At 43.3% G+C, this 16,774-nt stretch overlaps 1 protein-coding gene across 2 annotated transcripts in view; it reads left to right on the top strand.

Annotated features, from left to right (window-relative positions):
* Positions 1 to 323: 323 nt before the first annotated feature.
* Tsg101 (tumor susceptibility 101) overlaps positions 324 to 16,774 on the top strand; it is a 59,656-nt gene continuing 43,205 nt past the window's right edge. Inside the window, exons 1-4 of one of the 2 annotated variants that reach the window (XM_004650803.3) lie at positions 324 to 455; positions 8,482 to 8,566; positions 13,087 to 13,152; positions 14,688 to 14,851. In XM_004650803.3, the coding sequence (XP_004650860.1) occupies positions 414 to 455; positions 8,482 to 8,566; positions 13,087 to 13,152; positions 14,688 to 14,851 (357 nt within the window). In that variant the 5' untranslated portion in view covers positions 324 to 413. The remainder of the gene's footprint in view (positions 456 to 8,481; positions 8,567 to 13,086; positions 13,153 to 14,687; positions 14,852 to 16,774) is intronic. The other variant, XM_045145447.1, reaches the window with a different exon arrangement.

The raw sequence follows: 16,774 nt of genomic DNA on the forward strand, positions 1-16,774 counted from the left end.
TAGCTCCCGATTAAGCACGGCGCGGGGCGTGGGTGTAGAGCCCGGGCACGCCCACTCTGCCTCGGCCATCCAAGTAGGTCCTTAAAGCCCAGGCACCGGACAGGGACCGACGGCGGGGCTGCGCGGGAAGGGGAGGGGAGCGCCGTCTATGCCCGCCCGCCGGCCCAGCGCGGACCAATCCTGCAGCCCGGCCTCCGCCCCGCCCGCCCGCCTGTCCAGCGCGGACCAATCGCGCAGCCCCACCTCCGTCGCGCCCAGTCCTTCGCTGGACGGCGGCCGCGGAAGTGATGTGAGGGAAGCGGAAGTGCCGCGGCGCGCCGACTTCCTGTTGTTGGCGGGGGCGGGGGTAGCGATTGTCTGGCGGCCGGCGGCGGTGATCCTGTGCTTGCGGGGACGCGAGCCGCGCGGACGTCATGGCGGTGTCCGAGAGCCAGCTGAAGAAGATGGTGTCCAAGGTGAGCCCGCGGCCCCAGCCCGAAGCGAGCCGAGCGCGGCGCCGAGAGGGCCGCTGCCGCCCGGCCCGGGCTGGGCGCCTCCCCGCCCGCCGCTGCCGGAGCTGCGTGCGGTTGCTTTAGTTGCTTGATGGAACGGAAGCGACCAGAAAATTCAGAGTACCGGTCCCTCCCCGCCTCGGCTGAAATCACGGAATTCTCTTCCATTTCATGGGTTTCCCAAAATTGACTGTCTTGTTTACATTGAGTGTGATTGACAGTTCTCGCAGCCTGGCCGATGTATTACAAAAATGATGGAATTTTGTATTTTAAGTCATGACTTAGTTTAGTGACTATTTCACACAGACAACCCGGCTCCAGAATTAATAGCTTTTGGTTTTTGAAATTTACCAATTTTGTAATAAGGTATACATAAGGTTATTGAGAGTTGACTGTTCTGCAGTTCAACGGGCACTATTATCAAAGCAAGAATGGCAAAACAACAAAAAATCGTTGGCCTTAACAGTTTTAAACATATAATAAAACACTACGTATATAGCTTTTAGAAATATATTTCATCTCTAACATCAGCCCCAGAGCCCTAGATTGAAGGCTAAACATCTCTTGTCTAACCATATCTTCTAGGCTTCTTGACTTTTCTTTCCAGTAGTTATCCTGAATATCAGGAGATTTAGGAGAACGTAGATTGTGGCCCAGGTAAAGGTCTGTATTGTAACATTTATATTAAATAATAGATTATTTCTAATTTTTATTTATTTTTGAGGTAGGGTCTCACTCTAGTTCAGGCTGACCTGTAATTCACTGTGTAGTCTCAGGGTGGCCTTGAACTCGTGGCCCTCCTTTTACCTCTGCCTCCCGAGTGCTGGGATTAAGGGAATAGTTTTTTTTTTAAGCCCCAATAGTCTGACTTCATATTATTGTGGAGCCTCTACCCTAATGAAGGTATTTGAGACCCCTGCCTTGACTTAGTAGTTTAATTTAAAAACCATTAGTGTGTCTCTAATTGAATCAGCTGACAGAGGTATGCCGTCGGTCTCCCTTGTTTTATACCAGTAAGGTTCTGCTTTGTTCATTAGACTAATTTTCTGTGTTCTCATGCAGTATTTCTACATCATTCCCACAGGGTGGACCCTATCTAAGTGAGTAGAATGATGCAGTAAAGGTGGCTATGTACCCCCAATTGTAGGGATAGAACAGTGTGACAGACACACCAAAAAACTACACTGCTAAATTTAAATTCATATAGAAGTCAATAATGTCAGAAGCACATTAAGTAATATTTTAGAAGGCTGATAACTGCTTTCAAGAAAAATAAAGCAGGAAAGAGTGCTGGGGAAGGGTTATAGATCTGTGTCAGAGAGTAAAGGAAAGGCCTTTCTGAGAAGTGCTATTTGAGCTCAGGAACAATCTGGGTTAAGGATATTCTGGGAAGAAGGACCATCATGTGCCAAGGATGCAGGCAGAAGTTTGTGGTTCCGTGTAGAGAAACAAGGAATGGCAACATGGCTGCACTGCTGGATGATTTTAGAGTGAATATCCATGATGGGGGTAGGAGGTCGTTGTAAGGACCTTAGCATTCAGTTGGATTGTGATGAGGAGCTCTCGGTGTGCTGTGACTTAACTACTTTGCAGGTACCGTGCTGAAACTAGACAGACGCCTGTGCAGAGGCAGTTACACTCTAGCTGAGAGATGCAGATGGCCCATACTATGACTAGCTTTGGAGATGGAAGTGTCAGATTTTCAATATGCTTTAAGGGTTTCCTGCGGCTATGAGGAAGAGAAGCATCAAGGGTAGCTGAGGCTTGAGGCCTGAGCAGCTGCAAGAGTGATGGGAAGGATAAGGGAGGGCGCAAGACAAGAAGCTCAGTTTTGTTCATGGTTGGCTTGACATTGGACAGCCAAGTGGAGACCTCAGATTGCTGGTGGATATATAGCTCCCCCACCCTGTCCGCAGAGGAAGCTTTTCAAGACAGACTGCAGATTCCTGCAACTGGCCACTGCTGAAGCCTGTGCCCACATGTGTGAGGCATTAGCAACGTAAATAAAGTAGGACAACTAAAATGCTCTGTTAACATTTCTGCTGTCAGTACTCTTGTACTTTTGAACCATTCTGAAGTAAAATAAGAGTTCCCTGAACACAAACGCTGACAGTCACTAAGTCACTAACAGGCAGGGCAGCATGTACAATGTGGATGATTCGTTTTCTGGGTGGCACAGTCGGACAGCAGAGCTCTCCTTATGGAGTCATGCTACTCAGAAATGCATGCACTTTAAAACTTACAGAACAGCTAGGGCTTTAGCTCAGTTGGTAGAGTACTTGAATGCAGTAAGCCCTCCCTACACCACATAAAGTGACATGATGACATATGCCTGTAATCCCAGCACTTGGGAGGTGAAGGCAGGAAGCTCAGGAGTAAATCTTCAGTTCCATACTGAATTTGAGGCCAGTATGGGTTACTATCTCAGAAAAGTAATAAAATTTATAAATTGTTTATTTATAAAATTCTCCATTCTTTTATTTTTTGGTTTTTCGAGTTAGGATCTCATTCTAGCCCAGGCTGACCTGGAACTCACTGTGTAGTCAGGTTAGCCTCAAACTTACAGCACTCAAGCTCAGGTCATTGGACTTTATGGACCAACACCTGAACTGCTGAGCCATCTTTCCAGCCCTCTACTTAATATTTTTGACCTGAGGTTGGCAAAGGGTCATTGAAAGCAAAAGATTACTGTATATGTCTGGAGTTTAAGGAGGAGGTTCAGACTGGAATTTCTTTTTTAATTTCACTGTGTGGGGTGTGTCAGGGCCTCGCCACTTCAAGTGCCAGATGCCTGTGCCACTTTTTGTGGCTAGCTTTATGTGGATACTGGGGAATTAACTCCAGGGCCAGCAGGCTTTGCAAGCAAGTGCCCTGACCTCTGAGCCATCTCCTCAGCCCTAGACTGGAATTTTTAAAACATATTTTTATTTATTTACTTGAGAGAAAGAGGCAGACAGAATGAGAGTATTGGTTCACCAGGGCCTCCTACTACTGACCTGGAATTCACTATGTAGTCTCAGGGTGGCCTCGAATTTATGGTGATCCTCTTACTTCTGCCTCCCAAGTGCTGAGATTAAAGGTGTGTACCACCATGCCCAGCTCCCAGACTAGAACTTTTTTCAAAAAAAGAGGGAGATAGAAAATGGGCATGCCAGGGCCTCTAGCCACTGCACATGAACTCCAAACACACACATCACCTTATGTATCTGATTTTATGTGGGTGCTGTGGGATTGAACTCAGATCCTTATGTTTTACAGGTAAGTGCCTTAACCACTAAACCATCTCTCCAGACCCTGGAATTTTTTTTTTATTTTTATTTTTTTTTTTGAGGTAGGGTTTCACTCTAGCTCAGGTTGACCTAGAATTCAGTATGCAGTCTCAGGGTGGCCTTGAACTCATGGTGATTCTCCTACCTCTGCCTCCCAAGTACTGGGATTAAAGGTGTGAGCCACCACACCCGGCACACACCCTGGAAATTTTTAACCTGGTAGTTTTCAACATATAAATGCTATTTTATTTATTAGAGAGAGAATGGGTGCACTAGGGCCTCTAGCCTCTGCAAACGAACTCTAGAACACATGCGTTACCATGTGCATCTGGCTTATATGGGTACTGGGATATTGAACCTGGATCCTTAGGCTTCACTGGCAAGTGCCTTAACCACTAAGTAATCTTTCCAGCTCCTTAAATGATATTTTAAACAAGAGGGATCACACCAAAGGGTTGAGTTTAGAAGAGGAGGGTGAAATAATGAGTTCTGAGGCTCAGTAATAATTCACTAGAAGAGAAAGAACCAGCAAAGAGACAGGAGTAGCTATAGAGAGAAGGAAGACATCATTGATGCTTTGGAAATCACATAAAGAATGCATGTGATGTGTATGCGAGCTGCTGTCCCTCAGCAAACTCCAGTGATTGTCAAGTCCTTGTAGACTGGGGTTATAGGTGTGTGTGGTCAGTTCTAGCTTTTCACATGGGTCCTTGGGAATTGAACCTGGTGGTCTCTGGCCACAGAAGCCCTCATATTTAAGGGGTGAGTCCTCTTAACCACCATTCCCAGTCCCAAGAACATGATTTAAGAGAAGAAATCAGCTTCATTAAATACTGGTAATAAATTGAATTCAGAATTGGCATTGCACACCATGTAGCTGCTATTGGTGACCTTGATGAACAATTTTGGTGATGGGGTAGGTACAAAATCAATACGCACACTTCCTATTGCTGAAGCCAAAATCTTAGAACTCCTTCAGACATCTTTCTGTATTACTTGTACAACAGATCAGAAAATCCTGCTCTAGCTCTGCTTTCAAGACACATCCATAATCTGATCACATCTCACTGCGATCAGAATGTCCAGTATTGCAGTAGGTTTAAAGAAAATATATCTAAGCCGGGCGTGGTGGCGCACGCCTTTAATCCCAACACTCGTTAGGCAGAGGTGGGAGGATTACCATGAGTTCAAGGCCACCCTGAGATGACAGAGTTAATTCCAGGTCAGCCTGGACCAGAGTGAGACTCTACCTTGAAAAACCAAAAAAAATAAATAAAATGTGTCTAGACATTGAGTATCAGTGGTTGCTGACATCATAGAAATCCCCAGATATTTTTCCCCCAGTGAAAAGCATCATGAATGAATGTAGTTAGCAATTTCCAATTCATGGAAGCTTCTGTAGGACAAATGAATAGTGTCGCTGTACGTGCGCCTGCGCACTTGTGCAGGGTTTCACTCTAGCTAGCCAGGCTGACCTGGAACTACTCTATAGCTCCAGACTGGCTCCGAAATCACAGTCATCCTCCTACCTCAACCTCCAAACTGCTGGGATTAGTGGCATGTGTTACTACGCCCAGCCTAGACTTGTTTAAATTTTTTTTATTATAAGGAGAAAGAATGAGAATAAGAATGGGCACACCATGCCCTCTTGCCATTGTAAACAAAACTCAGATGCATGTGTACCTGTGCATCTCTATGTGGGTTCTGGGGAACCAAACCTGGGCCATCAGGCTTTGCAAGCGAGTGCCCCCAAAGGCTGAGTCATCTCCCCAGCTCCCAGACTTTTTTGTTTCAACAAATGAATCCCAAGGTGCTATATCAATATGCTGAGTATTTAGCACCATACTCATGAATGCCGTAGCATAGTCCTTGCACTAAGATTGTGCCTGTGCCTCCTGTATGTTGGTTATAGGTGTATGCCACTGTGAATTGGCTGCTTTGAATGGTCTTGTTTTATGGATAGCTTCATGTATTGTGTTTCATTTTTCTGTCTTCAGTGCTGTGATGACTGGTACCACACTGCTAGACTAGGACCACATGCCTGTAATCCCATCTTGTGTTGCTGCTGTTACTTGTAATTGCTTATGTCCTGTTTGTCTTGGTCTCTGTCATGTTCATTTGAGTCTACTAAAGGTGTGTGTGTGTGTGTGTAATTAAACCCCAAGACCTTGTGCCTCCTGGGCCAGCACTCTACCGCGGAGCCCCATCCTCAGGAGCTGCTGGCTGCTCATTAAAAAGGAAGCACTGAAGCTGGTGAGCTGTGTGACAGAGCTTGTCAGCCCTTGAGCCCCATTGTATCATGATCAGATGAGGACCCAAGCTCCTTCCAGGCCTGCGGGAGGAAAGTTTTTATTTTTACTAACAGTCTCCAGGGGAAGCTTCATGATAGCAGGGAAAATATAGTAGAACAGAGGCTGGATATCGCCTCCATATCTCAGCGAGTGGAAAACCGCAGCATGAGAGTGAGCTGGATTCTAATAAGGGAGAGCTGCTCTAACACCCCTAAGCCCAGCCCCAGCAGCACACCTCCAGCAAAGCTGTCCCTCTCAAACTGCCATCAGCTGGGAACCAAGCATTCATAACAAAGCAGTTTATGGGGGACATCTGATTCAAACCACCACATTCTGTTCCTAGACCCCATAAACTCATGACCTTCCATGGGTTGAAAAGTAATGCATACAGTGCAACTTTAAAACTTACCCTCCCCCTTATTTTTTAGTTCCAGTACTGTCCAAACACCCCCATAGTCCAAGGTGTCTTAACTGTTAACCATGTAATACCAAAAGCACATAATTACATTAAACATTGACACTGTAAAAGATGGCATTGGGCACAGCAAGGAAAGATTGAACCATTGCAAGATGTAAAACAGGGCAAACATCAAATCCTGTAGCACCAAGTTGACCAGTGACGAAGTCTCGGGGGTTCTAATTCCATCCATCCAACTGGGCTGGTTAGAGTCTGGAAAAAACTCCATTTTGAGCTAGCAGCTCTTGGCAGCTGTTGCATAGTCCTAAAAAAAAAAAAAAATCTTGGGTCCACTGCAACCTGTGGTTCATCCTCATGGCTCCATTGGGCCTCTGCACAGGAACTGCCAACAACCCTGTCCATTTCCTAGAAACAAACAGCATTGCAAATCGAATGATCCTCATTCCCTGCATTTGTTATACTCCCATAGTACCAGGTGGGCTACCAAATTTGATAATCCGGTGGGTTGGGGAGCTGACTTTGAAAAGTAGGACACTGGATCAGCGGGCTCCCTATTTTCAAGAGTTAAATATTCTTTCTGCTGTCCCAGTACAGAACAGCTGGTCCTCTCAATGGTGGGAATTTTTCAAACAGTTGCAAGTGAAGCAGGCTGTTGTCTCCTGCCCAACTTTTATTTATCTGCTATATCCATCTGCTTACCACACCAGTTCATTTTTTCTAAACTCAGCCCTCCTGAAGTTCTTATAACACAGGCATAGCACAGCAAGCCTTTCACACACTGTTTCTAGCCCAGTCTGGGTAATTCGTTCTTCCCCTCATAAGCCACACCTGTAGTTCTTTCTGCATTTAGGTCTCAAACTGATCAGAATGGTCCATTAAACTCTGCAAGGCATCTCTTAGTTCATAGTTTCAAAATCTTCCCACATCCCTCCTATAAATCAGTTCCAAGCAAACAAAGCCAGTCAAGGTTTCCAGCAGCAACAACTCCACAGCTCACACCAATTGTCTGTTGTAGTTATCTTCTCATTGCTGGGACAAAAAGCAGATGATGGTAGGAAAGTATTTGTTTTGGCTTACAGTCCCTGGAAAGTTTCATGATGGAAAAGGAAAGCATAGCATGAGCAAGATGCTGGACATCACCTCTTTGCCACAGCAGGTAGACAGCAGCAGCAGGAGAGTGAGCCAAACTAACACTGGCAAGCTAGGGACTAATAAGCCTCAAGGTCTTCCCCCAGCAACACACCTCCCCCAGTCGGCTCCACCTCCCAAATTGCCATCACCTGGGGAGCAAGCCTTCAGAACACACGAGCTTATGGGGGGGGGGGCAGCATCTGACTTAAACCACATGTGTCCAGGCAAGGGTGCTATTCTGGAGTGGAATGGAACAAGTGAGGCAAAAACACAATGTAGCCAGTGATCCACTGCAAAATAATTGATACTGACAATAAGTGCTGAAGCTTGAGAAGGAAGAGAATTTGAGGCATGGAGAAGAATCTTTTAAAAAGAAATGCAAGCTAGGTCTTTGAGAGATCTGTACTTTGCCAGTTACTGAGGGATGGAGACTGAGGAGGATCACTAGTTTGAAGCCAGCCTCAGCAACATAGGAAAAAGAAAAAAAAATTTTTTTTTTTTGAAGTAGGGTCTCACTCTAGCCCAGGCTGACCTGGAATTCATTATGTAGTTTCAGGGTGGCCTAGAACTCACAGCAATCCTCCTACTTCTGCCTCCTGAGTGATGGGATTAAAGGTGTATGCCACCATGCCTGGCCTTTTTTATTATTTATTTTGGATGAGCCTTTTCAGTAGCTAAGACAGGTAAGCTCTTGGGTGAGGTTCATACAGGTGGCAGGTGAGATACTGAGGCTCGAGGTCCCTTTGGCTTTAAGTGTTAGAGAAAAGCCTATGCTGTGGAGAAGAGTAGTGCAAAGGAAATAAGATTGTAAGGAAATTAATCTGGCAGTAAAATAATACGCACTGATTTTAACTGAATCTTTTGTGATTTTTGCTTTTTAGTACAAGTACAGAGACCTAACTGTACGTGAAATTGTCAATGTCATTACTTTATACAAAGATCTCAAACCTGTATTGGATTCATATGGTAAGTTTTTGCAGTAAGACTATCCATTACTGTAGTTTGAGTCTTTCTTTTGTTTAGATTGCATTTTTCTCATTTTCTTTTTATGTTTGTTGGGTTGTCAGTTGTAAAATTGAGTACCTAAAACGGTATCAAGGAATAAGAAATTATGAGGCTTGATGATTGTTTAGCCCTTGGAAGTTTTGTTTTGTTTTGAATACTCTCACATACACCTATGCAAGTTTCGACTCATGGAATGTACTTGCTTATTTGCTTTGCTGTGCTGGAATGTTGCTAAGGTCAGGATGGGAGGAGGCAAAAATCTGGGTAAGTTTGAGCAATTATGAATTAAGCAAAATTCAATGGCAATGTTTAAAGGAGGGTTGTAGCTTCATTGGTAGAGTGCTTATCTAGTATGCACAAAGCCCTGGGTTTGAGCCCCAGAACCAAAACCAGGTGTGATTGTGTAAGCCTTTAATCCCAGCATTTGGGGGATGGAAGCAGGAAGATCAGTGAGTTGGAAGCCAGTCTAGGATACCTGAGACCCTATCTGAAAAGATAAAATTGAGATAAAATAAAAAAATAAAATGAGATGATGACACAAAATAGGCTTCAGTCAGTGTGGTGGTGAAACTGTTTGTCTCACCTCTTGAGCCAGAGGCCATAGGAATCTAGGTAGCCTGGCAGCATAGGTCAACTGTGTTTCTTCAGGAAAAACTAAACCCCAGTTTCCCTGCAGCAAGATTTCTTAGAACCAATAGAAGATTAATTTACTAATACAACAGCATATGCTGTGCTAAGAGTACTTAGCTCCTCTTATTTATTCTTCTGAAGTGTCTCTATACTCAGGAATATACTGTGTAAGACTGTACTATGAACTGTCTCTTCCATTTCATAGAGGTGAGAAGTATTTATAAAATTTTTATTTTTATTTATTTGTAAGCAGAGAGTGATAGAGAAAGAAAGAGAATGGGCACACCAGGGCCTCCAGCCACTGCAAATGAACTCCAAATGCATGTGCCACTTTGCATCTGGCTTTATGTGGATACTAGAGCATCAAACTCAGGTGGTTAGCCTTTGCAGGCAAGTGCCTTAACTGCTAAGGCATCTCTCTAGCCCTGAAAAGTTTTGTTTTGGTTTGGTTTTGGTTTTTTTGAGGAAGGGTTTCACTCTAGCCCAGGCTAACCTAAAATCCACTGTGTAGTCTCAGGGTGGTCTCAAACTCATGGTGATCATCCTACCTCTGCCTCCCAAGTGTTGGGATTAACTCAAAAGTTTTTTTTTTTGTTTTTTTTTTTTTTTGTTTTTTTTTTTTTGTTTTTTTTTTTGAGGTAGGGTTTCACTCTAGCTCAGGCCTCTCCTGGAATTCACTATGTAGTCTCAGGGTGGCCTCGAACTCAATGGCAATCCTCCTACCTCTGCCTCCCGAGTGCTGGGATTAAAAGTGTATGCCACCACGCCCAGCTCAAAAGTATTTTTTAATAATGGTCTTTGATTCTGTAGAATGGGTAGATAGCAATTTATCTTTATACTGAAACAAAGTTGTGATTTAAGGAAGAAACAGCAGCTGAAGTTTTTTTCTTTTGAGGCTCTTGGCTTAGAAGGCAGGGAACTGAGTTTTGCAGCTGAGACTTTGTAAGTTCCACTTAACCTGGGAGCTAGAAAACATTAGGTCCTGGTGAAGAGAAGTGGCAGGTACCAGGAATGGTCAGTTCTGCCTTTCCTAAGCAGCAGAGGCATGAACCAGAGCCTAGGATAATACTGCCCTCATTTCAACCTATCTCGTGTCTGTCGACAAATTGCACTGTGGTATTTCAACCTGCAAATCCCTCATATTACCAAAATTAGTTGAAAATGGCTTCAGTGGTGAGAAAAATGGCTGGAGCACATGCTAAAAGAATAAATATGTTGATCAAAAGTTATAGATTAAACATCAGCACACAAGATTTATGTTGTTGGACGAAGTTTAAACCATTATCATCAAAATGGTTTTAGAGTGCACAAAACCGTAAATTTAAATAAGGTGTTTCAACTTCATGAATTTTTTTATTTTGCTTTTGAGGCAGGGGCTTTAGCCTAGATTGGCCTAGAACTTACTATAGCGCAAGGCATCAGACTTATGGCAATCCTCCTATCTCAGCTTTCCAATGACTGGGATTAGATACACGAACCATTATGCCCAGCAGGATGTTACAACCTTTTGGTTTGTTTTTTTTTTTTTTTTCCAAGGTAGAGTCTCATTCTAGCCCAGGCTGACCTGAAATTTATTCTGTAGTCCCAGGCTGGCCTCAGACTCACAGGGATCCTCCTATTCCTGCCTCCCAAGTGCTGGAATTAAAGATGTATGCTACCATACCCAACTCATTGAACTCCTTTAAAAAAAAATTATTTGAGAGAGAGGGGGAGAAAAAAGTCATGCCAGGGCCTCTAGCCACTGCAAATGAACTACAGACACATGTGCCACCTTGTTCATCTGACTTATGTGGGTCCTTGGAACTCGAACCTGGGTCCTTTGGCTTTGCAGGCAAGTGTCTTACCCACTAAACCGTCTCTTCAGCCCCCTCATGTTTGAACTTTTAAATGCAAAGATTAGAATAAATGGTGACATGGCTTATTATATTTGTCAGCTGTCAGTGAGGGGTGAGTATCAATTGTATAGTTCTGTGTTCTATCTGTATTACAACCTGTATTGGTCAGCTGTTCATCATTGTGACAAAATCAGCTTAAAAGAGGAAAGACTTACCTTGGTTCAGTTTCAGGCCATGGTCTCTTGATGCCACAGTATGGGCTTCTGAAGCAGACCATCCTGGAAAATGTGGCAGAGGGAGAGAGACGACCTGGGATAAGATGTATCCCATTTCCTCCATTTGGCCCCTCCACCTAGCTTCACCATCTCCCAGTAATGCCATGTTATAGGTCCTTTAGTAAATTAATCTCTAATGAGGCTAGGGCTCTCTTGATGTAGTCACCTCCCCAAAGCCCAGCAACTATCAACCAAACCTTTAACACATGAACCTTTGGACGACATTTTAGATTCACGCCATAGCATGGCTTTTGCCCTGTGAGATACAGTGTTTATGCCAAATCATTGTTACAAATAAAACAGTCCATGAAACACAAGGTATATGCCCAGATTAATCTGTAAAGAAAAGATGTAGAATGAGAAACACATTGAAACAAGGTGACCATATTTAACTGGAAACTTTGTCCTCAGTCCTGTGTTTTTTTGTTTTTTTTTTTAATATTTTATTTATTTATTTGAGAGTGACAGAGACAGAGAGAAAGACAGATAGAGGGAGAGAGAGAGGGAATGGGCGCGCCAGGGCTTCCAGCCTCTGCAAACGAACTCCAGACGTGTGCACCCCCTTGTGCATCTGGCTAACGTGGGACCTGGGGAACCGAGCCTCGAACCGGGGTCCTTAGGCTTCACAGGCAAGCGCTTAACCGCTAAGCCATCTCTCCAGCCCAGTCCTGTGTTTTGACGCTATATTAGGATTGAGAATGATGTGAGTGACTGTTTACATTTTTTATTTTTTATAAGAATAATTTCTTTTTTTAAGTTATTTACTTATTTGATAGAGAGAGAAATAGGCAGGTAGAGAGAGAATGGACACACCAGGGCCTCCAGACGCTGCAAACGAATTCCAGATGTGTGTGCCCCCTTGTGCATCTGGCTTACATGGGTACTGGGGAGTCAAATCTGGGTCCTTTGGCTTTGTAGGTAAGCACCTTAACCTCTAAGCCATCTCTCCAGCCCCATGAGTGACAATTTATAATATGTAATAGTACTAAGTTCATTTAGTATGACATCATTTGACAGTGACTTTTTTCCTTTTCTGTAGTACTGAGGATCAAACCCAGTGTCTCAGGACGCTAAGCAGTGCCCTGCCACCAAACTAAAGCACCACCTTTTTTTTTTTTTAATTATTTAATTATTTATTTATTTATTTATTTATTTATTTATTTGAGAGTGACAGACACAGAGAGAAAGACGGAGAGAGAGAGAGAATGGGCGCGCCAGGGCTTCCAGCCTCTGTAAACGAGCTCCAGACGCGTGCGCCCCCTTGTGCATCTGGCTAACGTGGGACCTGGGGAACCGAGCCTCGAACCGGGGTCCTTAGGCTTCACAGGCAAGCGCTTAACCGCTAAGCCATCTCTCCAGCACTAAAGCAACACCTTTGATAGTAATTTTTGTTGTTTGTTCATTTATTATTCTTAGATTTGTTATAAACAACTAATTTGGGGTTTAATTTTAGGCACAATACGTACCTTCTTGTTCAGTGACTTGATAGTGATTTTCAGTAGTTTTAGATTCCTGTTAGTTGGAGAACAAAAATTCATATTTATCACAACTCAGATCTGCTTTGATAAGTAATCCAAAACATTTCAAGCTGAGTGAGTCAACAAAGGAATCTTTGTTCCTCGACAGAAAATATTACTACACGTGAACATGTTAGCTTATTCCAGGACAGTTTCTAAAGGAGAAACTTACATGAGAGTATCCCCAAGAATGCTCATATTAAATCTTTGTTTTCTCTTCACAGTTTTTAATGATGGCAGTTCGAGGGAACTAATGAGTCTCACTGGAACCATCCCTGTGCACTATAGAGGTAATTATTATGTTTCCAATGTCCATGCATTTGCCGACAGGAATATGTAACCTAGGAATTTGAATTGGATGAACTTCTGCAGGGCTTTTGTGATAATGCAGCCCTTGGCTTCAGCTGCCATTCACCTATGTTCAGCAGCACTTCATGGTTTCAGTTTGAAAGAACTTCCTTACCAGACACATCAACAAGGAAGGACCTGATTACACCAGAGGAGTTTTATGTTTCAAGAGTCAGAGGATCCTAGAACTGCTCTGGGATCTTAGGTGTCAGCTCAGCCTTGTGTACCATCAGATGTCTCTGCCCATGGCAAGCTGTATGGGGTAATGGCTCAGGTAGGGGCTTTTAAGTCAGGATAGAATTAGGTTTGAGTTCTTACTCTGGTATCTCTGAGGTGTGTAACTGTGAACATCTGTAGCATTTGGATAATAGAACCTAACTCAGAGAACTGATAATTGAGAGAATATGTGCCACAATAACCTCGGGTATAATCAAGAGGCAGGAAAGTCGCTGTTATTTCTGATTATGCTACTAGCTAAGTCTCTGTTAGCCACCTTCTGCTGGGTGCCTAGAATGATAAGGGAACATTCAGTTTTATAACATTATTCTGGTTTTGGGCAGCTGTTTGCTAATTACTCCTTCCTCGGGATTAGCTAAGACTTGTGTCCCAGAGAGACTGGCCAAAACCAGAGACCAGTATAACCTTCAGAAACCCTTCCCTAGTGACCTACTTCTTCAAGCTATGTCCCACTTCTTAAAGACTCTGCATCTTCCCAAAGCAGCATCCCCATCCTGGGACCACGTTCCAAAAGCCTGAGCCTTGGAGACCTTAACTGCTCAGACCACAGTTCTGTCATTTGTGGGATGATAGGAAGCAAGGTGCTCTGCTGTGTAGACACAGGCTGGGTGGGAAGAGCATGAACACAGACTTGAGACTGACTATTACAAGATGTGTCAGTCATAAACAGGAAGCAGTTAGGGCAATCAGAAAAATATTCTATAATAAGCTTATGAACAGCTGAGTGAAATCTACAATTACTAATTGAACATCGCCCTCAGAAACTAAGTTCTGATAAGGGAAGTTGGTTATGGGAAACCAAACCTGCCCCGTTCCCTCAAGCAGGTCTGTACTAGTCTGGGGAATTCATTTTCAAAAATTCCAGGTGGTGAGAATAAATTTAGGTTTTATCTGTTAACTGTTCTGTAGGTGGAATTAATCTGAGGTCTCACAAGTCCCTGAGTGAAATTTACTTACATATATGTACTGAAAGTGTAAAAGAAAAATGTAAGTTATGTTAGATGACTGAAACGGTGGCTTGGGTTTTATGTTTGGTGCCCTGACTATTGGGTCCTTTGAACCTGTTTTAACTGAAGCCAATTCCATTTCACAGAGCTAAGAAGAGGCTTATGTCATTGACTCCTGAACAGTTACAGTGAGAACGTTACAGATGTTGGTCAGCTTGTGGATACAGTTATGTATCTTTTTGACTATTGAAAGATGATAAGAATAAAATAACAAGTTTTTTTTTCTGTCTCAGGTAATACATACAATATTCCAATATGCCTCTGGTTGCTGGACACATACCCATATAATCCCCCTATCTGCTTTGTTAAGCCTACTAGTTCAATGACTATTAAAACAGGAAAGCATGTTGATGCAAATGGGAAGATATATCTTCCTTATCTCCACGAATGGAAGCACGTAAGTACTAAGAGGGCTCGGTGCATGCCTGTGTTGTATGTACTTGGCTCACTGGCATCCGTTTTTAGTTTGTGCTCAAGGAAGAGTCCAAGGACAACGGGTACTGAGTCCAGATAGCGGGCCAGTCACTGAGCTTAGGGAATTAGAAAAGGCTTTTTATTTATTTATTTATTTATTTTGAGGTAGGGTTTCACTCTAGCCCAGGCTGACCTGGAATTCACTATGTAGTCTCAGGTGGCCTTGAACTCACAGAGCTCCTCCTACCTCAGTCTCCTGAGTGCTGGGATTACAGGCGTGTGCCCCCACACCCAGTTCTATTTCTTTGGTTTTTGAGACAAGGTCTTGCTGTAACCTTGACTCCAGGTTTCTGCCTCAGCTTCCCAAATTCTAGGGTTAAAGGCGTTGGCTGCTTCCACCTGGGTGTAAAGCCTGTCTGAAAGAAACACGCTTTATATTCATGGAGCATAAAGAGTTCTTGTTTACCTTTTTATTTACTTGAACTTTTTAAAATAGGGTTTACATCGTAGAGAATTCATAACAAAATATATTTAGGTGGGATATATTTATGGGTCAAGTCTTGTCACTCAAAGCACTCATATCGGCAATAATAGTTAAGACTTTCTGCCTCCAGTGATAGATAACTGGAAGACCATCACTCATACCACAAATAAGGCAGACAAAGTGAAATCTTCTGGGATACTGTGTAGGTGATGAGGATTTGAAAGATAAGATTTACCAGGGAAGAGAACTGTGAAGAGATGAACAAGCATGTTGCCCATAATTTTTCCCCTGGTGATATTTACTGGTTCCTGGTGCAGAGTGAGAAGCTAAAAAGAGAGCCTTAGTGAGGAGGCTAAAGCCTGCAGTTGTACATGACCTAAAATGGCTGAAAAGACAAAAGTCGCTATTGTGTCTACCACAGTAGCCAGGACTTTATGACCCAGGATTTGGGGGAAAAAAGTCACAAAGTGAGTCAGGTCCTCTTAGCTCCATCCTACCCCCAAGAGAGATACTGAATTATTTTTTTTTTTTTAATTTTTATTAACATTTTCCATGATTATAAAATATATCCCATGGTAATTCCCTCCCTCCCCACCCCGACACTTTCCCATTTGAAATTCCATTCTCCATCATATTACCTCCCTATTACAATCATTGTAATTACATATATACAATATCAACCTATTAAGTATCCTCCTCCCTTCCTTTCTCCACCCTTTATGTCTCCTTTTCAACTCTGAATTCTTAAGCTTCAAAGACACGATGCTAAATAATGAAGCAGAAGGCCTCTGGGAAAATAGCTAGGTTCTTAGCAATCTCTGGTGAAGAGTCTGTTCAGAACCTTGCAAAGAACAAGGGTAATTAGACTGTTTACTGCCCTAGAGAAAGTTAAGAGGGAGAACTTCTTCAGGTAAAATGAGCCTTGAAAAACCCCTCCCATCAGTTATTGTTAGGATGTTTATTCTATAGGAATAGTGTTTCATGTTTGTTTGGGAAAATGTAGCTAAACATCATTACTTTTACACTAAAAATAACAACCCTCCTTGGGCTGGAGAAATGGCTTAGTGGTTAAGGCATTTGACTGTGAAACCTAAGGACTCAGGTTCAATTCCCCAGTACCCAGATAAGCCAGGTGCCCAAGGTGGCACATGCATCTTGAGTCATTTGCAATAGTTGGGGACCTGGTGTACCCATTCTCTCTCTCTCTCAAATAAATAAATTCAAAAACAAAACCCTCCTTAAGGCCAGGTATGGTGGCAAATTAATCCCAGCACTCAGTAGGCTGAGGTAGGAGGAGGATGTGAGTTCAAGGCCAGCCTGAGCTACAGAGTAAGTTCCAGGTCAGCCTGGGCTCGAATGAGACCCTACCTCTGGAAAAAGAAGAAGCCTTGAGGGGCAGGAGAGAGAGCTCAGTTGTTAAAT

Source organism: Jaculus jaculus, chromosome 3 (assembly GCF_020740685.1).
Source record: "Jaculus jaculus isolate mJacJac1 chromosome 3, mJacJac1.mat.Y.cur, whole genome shotgun sequence".
In the NCBI taxonomy this organism is placed as follows: domain Eukaryota; kingdom Metazoa; phylum Chordata; class Mammalia; order Rodentia; family Dipodidae; genus Jaculus; species Jaculus jaculus.